Below are 17,341 nucleotides of genomic sequence, written 5' to 3'. Positions count from 1 at the left end.
AATAGTTTTTGACACATTTTCCCACTTGTTTTTTACTATGACCTGGGAGGAAATTAAACAATTCATCCCATCTGTATGTTCAATATCTGCTCTGACAAGGCACAGCAGCAAAATGTCTACCTCCCTGAGAGTTCCACACACAAACCCCAAAACTCTGCTGATAGATTGTTCTTCCTCTGTCTTTTGCTGAGAAGCAGCAAGGCGGCATGCTGAGCCAGTCTTTAAATGGGGCAAGGTTTGAGCAAGCGTCCACCCTGTTGAAGTGTCCTTGAGCAAGTCAGTGACTCTTTAACAGGCTACTGCTGTTCTGTCTCTGACCCCGACTCTGACCTCCTAGTGGAGGGGAGGGGAGATGCTAGACAAAGGCAGCTTTTCTCCTTCAGGGAATCGATACAGTGTCAGAAAACAAAAAACGACTATCGGTTGTGTCTGATGCATGAATCGACCCCAGCGAAACCCCCGAGGAGCCCTTTCTCCTCCTGCAGCTTCACACCGCTAAACTTGAGACAAATTGCAGGATTTTGAAAACACACACAATAACATAGAAAGTGTTTTTGAATCTTGAATATGAAAGATCTATGTGGCAGCTTGTTAGCCAGCTAAAACAATATTAAGTGTTTATTTCTTCTCTTACCTTTGGATGTGTCTTTTGCTTTCTTAACTTTAATCAAATTGTTCTCTTAAAGTTACCTCATTCCTCTATTCCTCTACCTTGAAGGAATAGAGGAACTGGATGCCCTTCATTTCCTAACTTCTCTCTCCTTTCTGTTTTTCCAATCTTCTCTTGTCCCGCTCCAATCTTTGCCTTTATGCTCACTTTCAAACATCTTCCTTTTTTCCCATCTTACAGCTCTCATTTCCATTTGTGTTTTTCATGACAGGAATGAAAAGTTAGGTATTAAAAAACAAAAGAAGGCAAAAAAGACGGAAAGGTAGAGGAGTGCAGAAAGCAGACAGCTCAGGGATGCAGCATGTAACCAGATTAATCAAAACAGAAAGAAAAAAACACTCATGTAGAACATCAAATGAAACTCAAGGGGAGTTGAGGAGGATTGCTGCAGGGGGGTAGACAGGAAGATAAAGGAGCGCTTGCTCTGTTGACTAGTTTGACGTCTTAATTTCTAAAACCATCGTATACATGCCACATTTACTACTTCTTTTCTTGCTAGCATTTGTAACAATAGCAAGTCAATATTTTGTATTCTGTACAAGCTTTGTGATGAGGGCCGTCATTGCTGTGCAGAATTAAAATATGCATAGGCACAGAAACACAGGGGAAATGATCCATAGAGCAGTACTACTATGTGTGTTGCTGAATGCAAATAGAAGAGCAGGTGGCTAGCCTGCTAGCTGCTAACTGTGGCTCAAAGAATCAATTTTTTCTCAGCTCTTTTTGGCAGACAAAAACATTTATAAAACCTGACTTGCCAAAGCTTCAGGATGTCTGGCAAATGTAATTTCAGACACTTATACACTCTAAACCACATTTTTATTTCAATAGAATGTCAAATTGAGACTTTGCAGATTTCCCTCTTCTGTGTTTACAATATAATCCTTATGTGAAATGTTGGGATCACAGTGATTAGAGAAAGGTAGACTGATGGATTTACCATGTCCATTCTGATAATTGGTCCTTCTTTTCTCCTCTGAAGTCATCTTGGCCTTAAAGTACCACTGACACCTGGAAAACACATAGACAGACAGTGTTAAAGAGGTTTTCCTTAAATGTGCAACACTATTTCTACCTGGGACCTGAACATGGAGGGGGGCCTGAGAAGTCTGGATATAAAGTATTTTTAGTTTTTGTGTTAAAATGAATTATGAGATAAACTTCAAAGAAGTTGAAACTGTAGGTGACTTGAGCAATAATTAATTAATATTGGTAAAAAAGTCATTCTTTGCTAAACAAAGGAACATGTTTACATTGAAAACATTCCTAAACAATCTCATTACAGGAAATGAAAGAGAATAAAACCAAGCAAAGTGTCTGATCATCATCATTTGACGAAAAAGATTTCTGGCCTTGGAGGAAATGGTTTGCAGGCACACACACACACACACACACACACACACACACACACACACACACACACACACACACACACACACACACACACACACACACACACACACACACACACACACACACACACACACACACACACACACACACACACACACACACACACACACACCAAATAACATAAATTGAACAGAAACTCACTCAACCTCATGTGTGCGACTGTGTGTTTGTTTGTGTGAGAGTTATCTGGGCACGGAGACACTGGGAGACAGCCAACGACTGATACAAAAAGCTTCAGCCAAAAACTGTCTGAAAAGCTGAGAGATTAGATGACAGCATCTGCAAAAGACCAATAGGAAGAATTTATCCAAATAGATGCTTGGATGCTGATCTGAAATAAAAAGTAGAGAAAACACAAAGTACCCTGTCAGAATCACTCATAGAACCAGAAATAGAGTTCGAGGCAAAGCCCGGTGTGCAGACAAGACACAGAATAATCAAGTAAGCCAATTAAACACATATTTATTCTTGAGAAAAAAACAATATGACCACTTACCATTGTTCATGAATAGTTTCTTTGTACATACAGGTGTATAGTTTTGTATAGTATTATATATGCTAGGGTCATGTTTCTGTTTGCTCTTTTATAGCGTGCTATACCTCGATGTAACATGGATGGAGATAACCTGTCATGGCACTTTAATTTACTTTTCATAAGCCCTTGTCTAAGTTTTACCTGCCTCCCCTGATTATATTGGGTCTTTTCAAAAGGCTTGGGATTTTATTTAATGGAACAAAAGTCTGAACTTAGACACCTTTTAGACTTAGTGGTCTAGGAACTTGCATTGGTGCCACCGACTTCGTGTTGCACACATCATTTAATACATTTAGTTAAGTTTAGGCAACTTAAACTACTTGGTTTTAGTGGAAAATTATGGTCATGTTGACACTTTGGAAACATATTAAGGTCATGGTTTGAAAAAAGTAATGACAGCAACCATGTCCTACCATGCCACACACTTTGTCGATGCAACTACCTACAAATACTTATTTTGAAACTTTAAAATATAATAACATACTACTGGTGCCTTGACACTATTATATTTTATGAATATCTTAAACACAGGACACAGGTAAATGTTTGAACCAATAATCAATACAATCATTTTCCTGCTAAGGACACACACAAATACTGTGAAAAGGGCTTATAAATGAGCCCTATTGTAATTTAGAAATGTAGATTCATCTCAAATGTAATCCAATGTTTGGAACCCCAGAAGTAATTTCATGAAATTTAGACGGATGTCCCTTTTTTCTCTGTGTGGCTACATTATAACAAAAGTAATTTGGGTGGAAATGATACTTCAACAACATTTATAGAACACATCTCTAACTTGGTTTTTATCATTCAAATATCATTGACCATTTTTTGAATGATCAGTGATGGCTTCATTTAAACATGACTTACAAAAGACTTGCAATGCTGATGAAGTATTTGGTGCTTGGTGTGTGGGAGGTAGAGGTGGCTGGGCTTGGGAAGAGCGGTGAGATGGAAAATAATGATATGAAGTAAGGTACTCTCACAGGCACAATCACTGATGAATTTTATACCCTATTTTGCAGTAGAGGGCTTAATTAATGACCGTGAGCACGAGGGACCTTCACTCCCACTTCTCACACTAGTAGACCCCACAACACATTTTATTATATTTCATTTCATCTTTAATAGACATTATAAAGATTTCTGCTGCCAGTTTCTTAGAGTTACACGACACTTAAAATCTTTTAAATGAAAACACCAAAGGTTTTGCCTGGATGTGTTCTTCTTGTTATAATAATCCGTTTTGCATGTGCCGTGGATAAAAGCTGAACATTTTTGGAAGGCTGTCATTTTTTCCCCTGCTCTGGAAAACAACAAACATCAAACAGAAAAAACATAATTAATTAATTAAAACACAATTTTTGACAATATTCAAATATTGATTTGTCGTGTATAAAAAATTGATAATGGAGTAATCTATTTATTGCAATGCAGTAAAGGAGTCACATGACATGATTTGAATGTCTCTGTGTATTCACTCTTGCTTTAGTGGTCTCTCCATTATTTCAGAACTTGGCTGTGTTTGACGCGGTAAAAATATGTTAACAGATCTTATAGAAGGTACCGTTGTTTCAATTGGTCTGTGTTTATTTAAATAAAAAACAGGTATGTAAGATTAGGTTTGCCAAAACGTTCAGAAAAAATCTGTTTAGTATTACCCTGACTATAAACACATTTAAGATTTCAAGGCAAACATTTTTTTTCTACACTGAAAACAGGGAAAGCCACCGGAAATAAAAAACGTAATAAACATATATTTCAAAACGTCTGAACTATCATAAAAGCACTTCCATGTGTTTTCTCTGGAGCTAGAGAAGACCGACAGAGATGAAAAATAACAAAAAAATGACTTGCATTTGGTTTGAAACACAAATAATATATCTGCTGACTAACTCTTATAATTACCAAAAACAATCCAACCAACAATGGTAGAGACTATTGTATTTGAAAAAGAGCCAAATGGTGCAGTGCAAATAAATTAGGAGCGAAACTGCCCACAATATACGAGTAGAGAAAGTCTGTGTTTGTGTGTCCATGAGATCACATGTGAGCCTCCTCTTCTTTGAAGACTTAACATAATCCGGGTTGCAACATTAGAGCAGGAGTCAGGGGGCTACGAGCCACAGGTTGCCAGATTGGGCTCCGGCTAAGTGAGTCTGTGGGATTGTGGACATTGATAGACAGAGCAGATAACATGGTGGGTAAAACTGGCAGAGAGGACAAGAAGGGGATTTGGAAAGCTACTGTTGACCTCTGTTGATGGGGTCAAGCTGTTCATTAAAGAAATGGTGGCATGTGCCTTTATCAGTCTTTTCCAGTCCTATCCTCTGATCCCCTTTATCCGCCTATCCTTCTGTCTCTAGCTTTCATGTTGAAAAGAGGCTGCACATGCAGGCACAGACACACACAAAGACAGTTATCACACACAAAGACCTTGGCTTCTGCCACTGCTCTCTGGGCTGTTGAGCATTGTTACGGTGCATATTCACAAGCACTTTACACACCCACACATACACTTCAGTAAAACAACCTTGCCAAGAGCCTTAATCAAAGCATCAGTGTAATTCAAACCACTCCTCTATAGCGCAGACATCCCTCACTTCACCATGGTGCATCTATCTGCTGCTACAGAGGACATGGATACAAAGGATGAAAGAAAACATGAAGAAAACTATATAAAAAAAGAGTTGCAGACACAGACAAACAACCTAAGGATAAAGAGCACAAAGTATTCAGCTCTGTTACAGTCGTGACAGCTTTGCTCAAGAAGTTTTCACTCTTCAAATGCAGCATGAGCAGATGCAAACATACACGTAAGCTTTTAAGGCAACCAGGTGTTAAAACTCCCCGTACAGCGCGTCCTCTTATATCACCACTTTTGCTCAACAACCTTGCATCTATAAGAGCTGCGCAACTGAAAGCTCTCATCCTTCACAGGTAGCTCAAGTACATTTGGAGCTTTTTCTAAAATCGAAAGAGAGTGAAAGTCCCTCCTACACGGGGCAGAGGGATCGCAGTTATGACAGATTGTGATAAAGTCAAAAAACACTCCAACTGCTTCTGTGACTGCTTTTAGCTGAATTCAGGTAAAAAAAGGTCCTTCTTGTGCTAGAAATCCAACGGCTTGCTTTAGTTATTGCACCTGGCGGGTGAATCTCTAACGTAAACAGCTACACACTCCCACACATTAGGATCAGATCATCAAAATAAGACACACACTTTGATTTTAAAAGTGATGGACCTTAAATTATTTTGACTTTCACATCTTGCCAACTCTAAAGGACTTGACTGTGAGGTAGTTCATCTTGTGTGATAAAAAAACTCTCATCTCATATCTGTGAAGTTCAGTGGAAAATCTCTGGCAACCAGCATGGATCAATGCTGCAGCAAATATGCAAGGGTTTAGAGCTGCACTTTCTCTAATGGGCGCCATATCCTGGCTCCAGAAAGACTGAGGGGCTAAATGTATGAAAATGCGTCCACTGTGTTCAATACATTTGCACCTTACGCACTCAGCACATGGGATTGCATCAGTGTTATTCTGGGATGAGAGCTCAGTAGGATTTCAAGAGCACACTTGTATGAAATCTCTCAGTTCATAAATTAGTACATACAGTGACTGTAGAATATGAAAGCGACAAGCTGGAATGGGAAGAACTATGAAGACCTAGTCCCACTTTGAAGCAGTTGGAACACTGGCATGGCACGTTTTAATTAAGGTGATGTAACACTGCTAATGAGTTAATATTTTTCATTTTTTGACTTTCCTCACAGCATTGTCAGGATGGTGTATTACTGGTGAAATCTCTATTTGAGTCACAGTTCATTCAAGTTCAACTCTAAGAAAAAACATTTTATGGATTTTACTTCACCCTCAAATTCAATCCTTTAGAATAAATGGATTTTGCTGTGTCGCTGTTTAGAAGTTTAGTGCGAATGTTTTTTTGGCAAACAACAGCTAATGAATACCAAATGTGCCAGTGTTCATGATCACTTTAGGCAGCTGATGTAACAGTCTTAAATTGTTTGTTAGACAACATTAGCACATTTCAACACCTAATGTGATAACAACTTCAGCTCCATGGAAACTTTAACAGCACATCACTAATGGCTCCTAGTCATGGATTGTCCCAAATTGGATAGTCAGAATCTTTGAAAGCACATGTAGCAGGATATGTAAAAATACATGCGCAATTTTATTTTTATAAACGTTGTTTAAAGAGAGATGAGTGTAGATTTGTTCTCCAGAGTATCTAAATAAAGGTAGATGCATCCATACCACAATACAACATTCAGTTTTAATCACTCTTGCTGACATTTCTGCAGAATAAAGGTTCATTTAAGGTCCTCTCTATCCTTTGAATTACACTCATTATTTGCAAATGCCCTCATAGGTTGAAATTCTATATGCAAATCATATGAACCCTGGTAAATTCTGAATATGCAATCAACCATAATTATCTGCTCTTGTTTTTGTGCACTCCTCTCTCAAATGCTTAACGGTCTGGGCTAACTGATGCTGTGCCTAAGACCAAATGTGTAAATGTCTCTCTCATCTTCTCTGCTACCAAGGCAGATTTTGATGTGACAAATCCTTCAAGAATTTTTTCTTTAATTTTTATATTTTAGCAAAGATTACACCAAAAGGGAAACATATACATCACAACAGAGAAGTTTATCTTTCTAGGGTTCAGTCTATTTTCAATAATGGGGACCAGTTACAAAATCTTAATACAATCATATCTTAAAAGGAGCTATCTATATGTATTTTAAATAATATAAGCTTTTTAAATATTCCCACTTCAGGAATTATTGAGGAACTTAACTGTGAGGCCAGGAATATAAAAGCTTGTAAAGTACTGTAGGTTAGCAGACATTTTGACATTCCAGTAAAACCCCACGCATAATGATGGCTCATTGGCAAGTTGTATTAACAAGAAAGTGAAATGTGCTTCCTTTGGAGCTTTGTGATTGTCCCTTTTATAGTTTCAGTTGGTTGTAGATTTAGACGAATTGCAATGCCATAATTGCCTAATCTCAATGTAAGGCCTTAAGCCCTGAAACACGAGTGACTGTGAGAGGTTGCAAAGACCTTTAATGGCATCAATATGAAAATAAATGGTTCATAAATAACCTGGCAGTGTATGATAATGCAGCATAAGCCAAGACTTCTCTGATTTCTTCTTTCATTTTAAATCTTCCATATATTTTTCTGGGCAAATCAACCTTTTTTCTCAAGCCCCTCTATATTTCCTCTGGTAACCCTGTGTTTAATGTCACAATTGTCGGTAATTCCCTCAGGCAATCGCTGCAGAAATGCGGTCTTACGGAAAGTGTGCATAGGGCTTAATATGTCCGCTAAAGAGCCTTCAAGCATTGGACAATTTGACAATGGTATAGGCCTAAACCCTCTGGACTTTAGGGAACACACCTCCAAGTCCGGCATTTGGTCAGTGTGGACATTGGGATTGGGCAGTTGACAGCATTTGAACAAATAAGGGCTCTCCACAATAACACAGGTGAAAGTTACTTTGGATGATTATATCTCTTGACAAAGGGAATAGAACAATCATATAAGTGGAGAAGCCTCTGTAACAGGATTTAAACCATCACATTAAAATTAAACTCCACCGACAAGAATATGCATGGAAGTACATCTGTTTGAAATAAAACAACACATAGCAACACAATGGATGAAACTTTCTTTGCATACATGGAAATCAAGAGAATAACGAAGTGCTCTTTACCTTCCAGTGATCAGGAAGAAGAGGGTGAGGATGATGAGGAGGGTGAAGCCTCCGACTGCTGCTGTGACAATGACCAACACCTGGCCTTGGTCAGAAGCAATGTCTGATGCTGAAGAGAGAAAATAATAGAGGTTGGTTAGGAGGAAATAAACTAGAGGAAAGGTTGAGCAGAGAGGATGTGAATTAGAAGGCAAAGAAGAAGGAGGAACGGAAGAGGTGAGAAAAGAGAGAATGGAAAAATGATGTGGAACGGGAAGTTTAAGAGGTTCAATGTAAGGAGCGAGGTACAGATGATTTAAGCAGCGGGGAGAGAAAAGAAGTAAATTAGACGTGAGGCAGGGTAAAGTGAGAAGAAAGTGCAAATTCTTCATTCAACATCATCTTCAATAATCTACTCCATCAGTGCACCATACATAGACTGTGTACAAAGGCAGATATTACGGAAGAGACGTCTGATCAGCTCTTTGTAATGCAAAAACCCTCCGTCAGCTTTCGTACTGGAATGATTCATATGCCTGCTGCTGTTTAATTAATATTATTCATTCATGAAATTGTGATTTAGTCCATGATCATTTGGTTAAATTGGTCCCATTTGATATTCATGATTTTCCCTTTTCTGTGTCTTGTCACAAGGCTAACGAATCCAAGATAATTGAAAGATGATTGCTATTACCAAACTTATTTCTATAATATTTCACGCTTAATGAATACGAATTGGAGATCAGGGTGCGTGGTCGCCAGCCCAAAGAGAGAGGCTCATGTGAGCTTATACAGTATGTGGGTGTCAAGAATGTGTATGTGTGTGTGTGTGTGTGTGTGTGTGTGTGTGTGTGTGTGTGTGTGTGTGTGTGTGTGTGTGTGTGTGTGTGTTTGGCTGGATAAAAGTAATTACAGACCGCTCAGAGGGAGGGAGAGTGAAAGTGGCGGTGGCCAGATCACACAAGACAATCCTCCCAGGCGTCAGCTTCACACACTCTTTACATCACTAACGAAGCAGATGTGCTTGACTGAAGCTGCTGCTGTAATGAGGTGTGTGTGTGTGTGTGTGTGTGTGTGTGTGTGGATAGAGAGGAAGGTGGCATAGGACAGGACAGAGAATGTAAGGTGAGGTCTGAGGAAAATGGACGACAGAAGCGGGGTGAAGACAAACTAGAGAGAGAGAGGCGGAAGTGACAGACTGTTGGTGAAACAGGCGCATGAGACAGTGACTGACAGGCGGACAGACAGACTGACGGGCAGGGAGAGAGCGACAGGGGCCAAATCTGCTTTCTCTTGCAGATAAAAGGCCAGGCAACACAAAGGCTTGACCGAGCACTGTGTGATCCGCAGATAAAGCAAAGCTCTGCAGCTTTGGAAGGGAGAGGGCCAGTGCCAAGCCAAATCACCTCTCAACAATACCTGAACCAACATAAAAGGGCAGCTGGACCTTTGTATTTTATGAGTAGACTTGCAATAAAGCTACTGCTCAGACAAACAGAAAAATATTGATTCAAAATACTTCAAACATCAAGGCTTTATTGTCAGACTCCCTTGTGGAATGTATTAACTTTTTCAATTGCTATTGTAACTGATAACGTGACCTTTAAAGAGTTTAGGGTGAATGCAACCTACAAACTCATGCTGTAAGGAGGCTAAAGATTAGGGTTGCAATATAAACACAGTTAAAGATAGGTTACCCGACAATAGTATGGAGACATTTTAGAATTTAACAACAACATTTACAAATCTGTTTTATCTTCATTTGCTACTAATATGTAGCACCTTGGAAATCATGAAATATATGTTTCTGAGATCCCCCCATGACCATGTATCTGAATAACATTGCAGTCCTAGAACTATATTCCTAGAAAAGCCAACCCAGAAGCAAAGAGTATGACAAGACATAGCTAATGTGAAAAAGATAATGTGGGTTTGGATAACAGTTTTTATTAACTATAACACCAGGCAGTTTCATTGTATCAATTCATGGTCCTAAATAAGGTTGTTAATGACAGTGCAAGTTGATTTTATACCAAGTGATAATAAGCTCTGAAATAAAAAACAGGAGATAAATATCAGCAAAAATGTACGTGATGTAATCATTTATAGAGTGGAAAAACTGTAGTGCAATTTATTACTTCAACAACGTTGATCCATTGCATGCAATATTTTGGGATTTTGTCATACGATATGATTTTTTCCTTACTGGGTACATTTCCCAAGTTTATGAAAAAGTTGCTTGTCTGAATCCTAGGCTGTTGGTGGGCCCATTCTTATTATTTGCTGTTGTGCTCTTGGTGAAAGCTGCCCTGAGCGCTGCTCCAGGCTACAGTACATGAACTTCATCTGACCCTGAACTGCTGCTTGCAGCCTGCCGATGCTGTTCCTCTGCTTAAATTGTTTCACGCGAAAGTTTTAACTGACCTTTAGCCTTAACCTGACATAAGAATAATGCTGATTTAAACCTTATTCCTCGATTCAAAACCATGTTTTTGTAGTTGTTATGGGGGTTCTTTTTCTTTCATATCATTTAGCTGTGAAAAAAAGTATGAATACACATGTTCACATAAGGACAAGACAGATGTTTAAGATGGTTGCAGGTACTTACAGTCTCCTGTAGTTTTGTATTCATATTTAGGGGTGTAGGAACTGTATCCAGCTGGCGAGCGGGTGCGTACACTGAAGACGTACCAGGTGGCTGGTTTCAGACCTGAGATGATCACACTGGGAGCCTTGGTGCGTGTTGAGGAATAGCTCAACTGCTCATGTTCCTGTTGGAGAAAGAGGAAACATGACTCTAAGCAATTCAGAACAGGTTTGGATCAAACATCATATGGTGCCTGACAATTAATTGTCTATTCTGCTTTAAAAGGGTTGTTATTTGTCCTTGGAAGTGTACTTGGAGTGCATTATTATCATATAATTGGTACTAAGAATGTATTTGTTCAATGGGACTATTAAACTGCAGCAAAACAAAACAAAGTGGGCAATTATTTTGACTGATAAGATGAGAGAAGCTGAAGTGGTTGGCTTTCGTTCAAACTCAGCCCAACTCCAGCTGCTCATAGTGAGGTCCTAGCTATTCTAGTTGAATATTGAAGAGCTGCATTAGATTGTGCTTGCAAATCAAAATTGAAAGAAAAGCTTAGCTGGGCATGACAAACATGGGTACAACACATGTTTAAAAAAATACTAAACCTAAATACTCGAATAAAACATGACACTTAATTTGCTGATAAATATTGACAGCATATATTTACAACTAAAAATATCTGTCCAACAATAATTTGAACACTGTTTTTAGAGACTTGGACAATATGAACTCTTTCAGGAGGCACAACTGCCGTAAAGTTTTATTCATTTTGGGTTTGTTATACAAATCTCAGTCTGCATAATTCAGCACCTCTATATGAATTTAACCCCTAATTTACAAATAGCCATCGTACTATTGATTTCTTCGAAGGACTTCAGATGACAGGAAATACTAAGTAATGTTTAATTATAGTATTAGACGCTGTGAAAATATCGGAAAAGTCTTTATTTGTATTGATATCAAACATATTCAAATCCAGTTGTTTCTAGTTTTTAGTCTCCTTTGTAAGACATCCAGGTATCCATACAGTATACCAAAGGCAAGCTTAAGAGTATTGCCAAACAAATTCAGTTAGTATTACAACATTGGAAGGAAGTCCAACTTCAACAATGTGTCATGTGACAATTAGTAAGCTAGTAAGCAAGGCAGCAAGAGTTTTATTATTCTACGCTAGAAGTTCTGGTTGATTTCTTAAATATATGTGGAGTTGTGTGTGTATATATATACAGTATATATATACACACAACTCCACATATATTACACACTTGCTTGATGTACAATTACTACTGCCCTAATATTGTAAACTGGACCTGTTCATAAGCAAGGGTAACTTTACCTTCTCATAATATTTGATCTCGTAGTCGAGGATGACCTGCGGTGTTTGTTCTGGCTGCTGCCATGAGAGAGCAATGCTGTTTGGAGATGCCCAGTCCTTCTTCAGAGTTCCAACAAGAGAAGGACCTGTTTTAACACAAAGCATGCAAAGATGTAAGCTTTTTTAAAGTTATCTTTTGGGGCTTTTTGCCTTTAATTGGATAGGAGAGTGACAGGAAAGTGGGAGAGAGAGTCGGGGTGAGATCCGGAAAGGACCATGGGTCGGGAATCGAACCCGGGTCGCCGGCGTATGGTGCAGCTAGTTGCGCCACGGCCAGGGCCTCAACGATGTAAGCTTAAATATATTTTCTTTAAGGTCACAAAAATGATATGAGTCCTACCACCTTCGCTCACTTGATACATACAAACAGCACTGAGCTGCAAAACACATATGAATTCACAAGCTAAGTGTTACTTTAGATGAATGCAAGGTTTCCTCTTCCCTCTAAAGCGTGGCTGCAGACTCTTGTTGATCTAGGGAGAACCAGTTGACCTCAGCAAGCATTCAGTTTGACAAGAATGTGCACTGAATACAGAGTATGGAGTTTTTCAATGATGCAGACAGTACACAATGAGGCTGTATAGCATAACAAGAAATTCAAGGGTTGACCAAGTTTGTATAAGGAAATGCAAACAGTAGAATAACACCCGTCCACCTTGTCGGCAATAATTATCACACATCCACGCTGACACTCAATTACTGTATTTCAAACTATACTGTAGGTAATTCAAGTCACTGGGAAAAAAAGACCCACGCAGCTATTTCTTTCTCCCATAACATCATCTTTAATTGAAAATAACTTGAGAAAGCCACATCTTCTTTTCTTGGATGAATTGCATTAGCTTTGCTCTATGAGTTTCTGCTGGGTAAATAATTGCGCTGAGTTCCCAGGAGAGGTCAGCAGATGTAACTGCCATGAAAGCCATTATTGTATATTATATCTTTAATATTACAGAGCTGACTCATTATGTGGATATACATGTAGGCCTGCTTTTCTCATGTGTATTCAGTAAGTAAAATGTTGCCACTGACACTTTTTATTCTAGAATAGTGTCTCTAGGGCAGGGGTGTCCAAACTTTTTTCACAGAGGGCCACAATCAGAAAAACGTGCGAAGGGCTGGGCCACTTACTAGAGGTGAGGTATATTGCCTCATAAGTTAGCTAAATCAATCAAATGGAGGTTAATTATTATTGATACTTAAAACTCCTTTAAGAAAACCAACGGCCTACAACATAGCTCTCCATAGGGTTTTGTTTATTTTGAGAGCAGCTTAAGCCCTAAAACAGAATCTTCAGATTGCTTATAATAAGAACTAAGAAGGGTATTTTTGAAGCTTGTTACGAGCTACTTAGATTTATTAGAACAAATGTTTTCAACTTTTACATAATTAATTTGAAAAGTGGGCTTATTAACACACATAATACTACTGGGAAATGTATTTTGACATATATATTTAAAAAGTACAATATAAGAAAACACAAGTTTCAGGTTGGGGCTATATTCCATTATACTTTGGAATTTGCTGAGGGCCGATATAAAATGCCCCGCGGGCCGCATTTGACTCCTGGGCCATAGTTTGGACACCCTTGCTCTAGGGAATCTGTTTGTACTTTAGGTCTCACTCTATATTGGGGAAGTATGGGGAGTTTAGGGCAAAAGGGGTTTATGGTTTTGGGGTGCTGGTGGAAAATCTCGGGCTTATGGGTCTGAGGTAGATGACATGAGAACTGTGGGCTGCATGGGTTTTAGGGTGTTAGCCAGACACTTACTTTTGCTAACATGATATAAAGTAAACACCTCTCTTACTTGCTCTTCTGTTTTCCTCCCCACCTGCCTCTTTTCTTTATTCCTTGCCATCTGTTGTTGGCTTTATCTTTTCTTTTTCTTGTACGTGTTTTTAACTTTCAGTCTTCTGCTGCTTATTTTCCTTCACTTTCCCAAACCTTCCCGCACTGAGACTGGGAGTACATTTATTATGGGTATATTGGATAGTAGAAAGTCAAAAAGGTGGTTTGAACTTGGTTTCAGAGGGAATGGGAGACACTGAATTTTAAAAATGTCTTTTTTTTTTAGGATGAAAAGTAGAAATGCTAAAATTTTGTGCATGAAAGTTGAACTGCAAAGACGATGTATTCAACGCATTCAAAACATACATTTTGGTTTATTCCCTTGGTTCCTGTGGTTAGTTAATCTTAGGTGGCATTGTGATTGTTTTATAAAATATTTGTAAATGTGCAAAATTGTATAAGCAACAACAGAACTGTGTTTCTGCAATTGAGGAAATTGGTAAAATTTTCATTTCACAAACATTATTGAAATGCCCATCATGATGATAGAGAACACAAATGACTAAAACCTGCATTGAATTGAGAAACTGTCCCAGGTTAATAATTTCAACTGAACACAACGTGGTGTGAGATGAAATAGGGCTGGAGGGGTTAGGTGTAAAGTACCGTGCAGCATCCAGCACTTTTACATTAGATGCATTGTAATGCATGACTAATCCTTAATAACCACCAACTTAATAGTTATTTGAAATGTGCTAGGTTATCTGAAATGTTAGCAAAAATAAAACAACATAATCTCATGCGTGAGTGAAAACAGCTAATAATATTAACGCAATCAGCGAGCTCAAAGGTCAGGTTGTGAAGTGCTTACATAATGTATATTGAGGGTTTACTCCGGTGAGTGCTTGTGTGTGGTTTCTATCTCAGAAAATGGATTATAGAGCAGCAGGAGTAGAAAAAGAGAGTATTTCCAAAATAACCTAAAGCTGCTGACATCTTATTAGGTGATATTATTACATATAGCCTCTCATATGCCCATTACACTCAGAACTTTCTCCTATCCTCTGCTGCGCTGCTCCTCCATGGCAGAGAGAATTTATCTCAGGGGGCTTTTATCTGATCTCACTCTGTATAATGAACACACTGTTAAATCTGCGACGTTGCAAGGTTTCCCACAATGCTTATGCCAGCTGGGTACAACAGTGGCGACAGGACAGTGTGGTTTGCGGATAGTGTCATACAGAGGAAGCATCAAACTAAGACACAGCAAGATGCTTTGCATCTGCTGTTATCACATTGGCCCCTGATAGGGAACAATAAACACAGCCTAAATACAATCTCCTTCTGACTCAGATTCAAATCAACCTCCATCCCCAAGGCACTGCACACTCACACACGTTGTGCAAGCAAGCAAGGGAACACAGTTTGCAGGAAGCAAAGGCATTTGCACACACGCAAATAATGAAGAGTTGATGTGTGTAAAAACAATATATTTGTTGGAAAGGCGGGACCACTCGATGGTTGGAGAAAAAATAACGGGGGAATGTGGCAGCTGAGCTTGTACACCAAGATATCATGATACAACCCTCACATGTTCCTTTCCACAGCAATCATATAAACGCCATAGTTACATTTTCCAAAACATTAAAAAACGTATGTATTGTATATACAGGCTGTTTTTTCAGCTAGTCTATGTATCGTCCTTAATGCACAATCTGGAATATGATAGGAAGCGATCTAGATGCTCCCTGGGTTATTTTACCCTACAAATGGGAGGGAAGTGTGCCTTTTGAATAGCATTATTGTTTTATAAATTGTACAGTTTATGTAGTATTAGCATTTGTGTGGAAAGACATCTTCATGATTCATTTCTAAACTTGTCAAATGTTAACATGTTTATTAAACAATCAATAAAGACTCATGATATGGAAGAATAGACTTCATGTGGTCCCATTCAAATTCAGGACACGACAATTCCCCTGAGAGAAAGTTCAAGACGGAGTTGAAGTAGAAGCTACAGTGTCTGACTGGCATTGAGGTTGCATATATCCAAAGGTTGAAGTACGAAGCACATCACAGCCTCCGGGCATCGGTAAGACACTTTGAGGATCCAGGACATGCAGCAACCGTCTTTAATGATTGTGTATGGGGTTTATTAGAGCTGCAGCATGAAATCTGCCAGAGGAACTCAGGAGCATTGGAAAGCCATTAGAAACACCAGTCAATTAAGATGCCCGATGGATGGATTTTCCAGTCAAGCGTGGTTAAGCTAAACATAAACTAATGGGGAGTCTTTAAATGAGCTTGACCTGCATATGATTTTAATTAGCTTTCCTGCCCTAAAGGCTTCCATTAACTGTTTGAAAAAATCAATAGAGCCAGTATTGATGCTGCGCAAGAGCTTAAACGATGTCCTAACACTCCGATGATTCACTGCTGATAGAGAGATAGAGTGAGAAAGAAACACACAATAAAGGTGCTCTTGTTTACAACACTCGTATTGATACGTCTGTCTCTCTCCTAGGTGTCCGCTTGCATTGGTCTTGCGGCTGACCCAAAATGAAACAAACACATGCTGTCCAAAGATTCCCCCGAATCTGATCTGATTCAAATTAACTCACTTAAAAAGAATTCAAATATATTGCAAACGCCACCTGCTATCGACAGGTACAGTAGGAGGGCCCTTCAAAAGCACTTTATTGTTGCTTCAGGTGACTAATTGAAAATTGAATGAATTGAACTTGTCTTCAATGTTAGAGCTGGGACTTCAAGTAATCAATTGGAGCATTGTTTCATGGGTCGAATCTGTCTGTCCGTGTGTAACCGGGGTTTTGTTTTTGCCTGCCTTGACAAAGCGCAAGACAAAACTGAAATGACATCGGGTCTGCTTTGGAGACTATCATCGTTACCCTTCATTAATGCTGCAGGTCATTCCTATTGCACTTTGGGTCATCGCTCTCTGCCATGAGCTCCATGAATAAACACACAGACCACACCACGGAGACCTGAGATTAATTGTTGAGTCTAAGTCTAATGATAAATAAGTGACTGGTCTGCTCAACTTAATCAAGCAGTATAATTGGAATAGTTTCCTTATTTGTACTGACCTATGTGACATCCATCTGAGAATCAAATCTCCCTGCAATATGTGCCTTTTTCTTGTGCCGCCATGATATGTGTTGAATAGTTTTACACTTTGAGTCATTGCAGAGAACTAGTTGGGTTGATTGATAC

The 17,341-nt window shown here is 38.9% G+C and overlaps 1 protein-coding gene across 1 annotated transcript in view; it reads right to left on the bottom strand.

Annotated features, from left to right (window-relative positions):
• LOC134867385 (ephrin type-A receptor 6-like) overlaps nucleotides 1-17,341 on the bottom strand; it is a 135,823-nt gene that overhangs the window by 13,618 nt on the left and 104,864 nt on the right. Inside the window, exons 6-9 of the mRNA XM_063887922.1 lie at nucleotides 12,280-12,404; nucleotides 10,959-11,121; nucleotides 8,372-8,480; nucleotides 1,611-1,681 (exon numbers count right to left, since the gene is read on the bottom strand). Of these exons, the coding sequence (XP_063743992.1) occupies nucleotides 1,611-1,681; nucleotides 8,372-8,480; nucleotides 10,959-11,121; nucleotides 12,280-12,404 (468 nt within the window). The remainder of the gene's footprint in view (nucleotides 1-1,610; nucleotides 1,682-8,371; nucleotides 8,481-10,958; nucleotides 11,122-12,279; nucleotides 12,405-17,341) is intronic.

The sequence above is a fragment of the Eleginops maclovinus genome, chromosome 7, assembly GCF_036324505.1.
Source record: "Eleginops maclovinus isolate JMC-PN-2008 ecotype Puerto Natales chromosome 7, JC_Emac_rtc_rv5, whole genome shotgun sequence".
Classification (NCBI taxonomy): Eukaryota; Metazoa; Chordata; class Actinopteri; order Perciformes; family Eleginopidae; genus Eleginops; species Eleginops maclovinus.
This window is presented reverse-complemented; position numbering and strand designations above follow the sequence as displayed.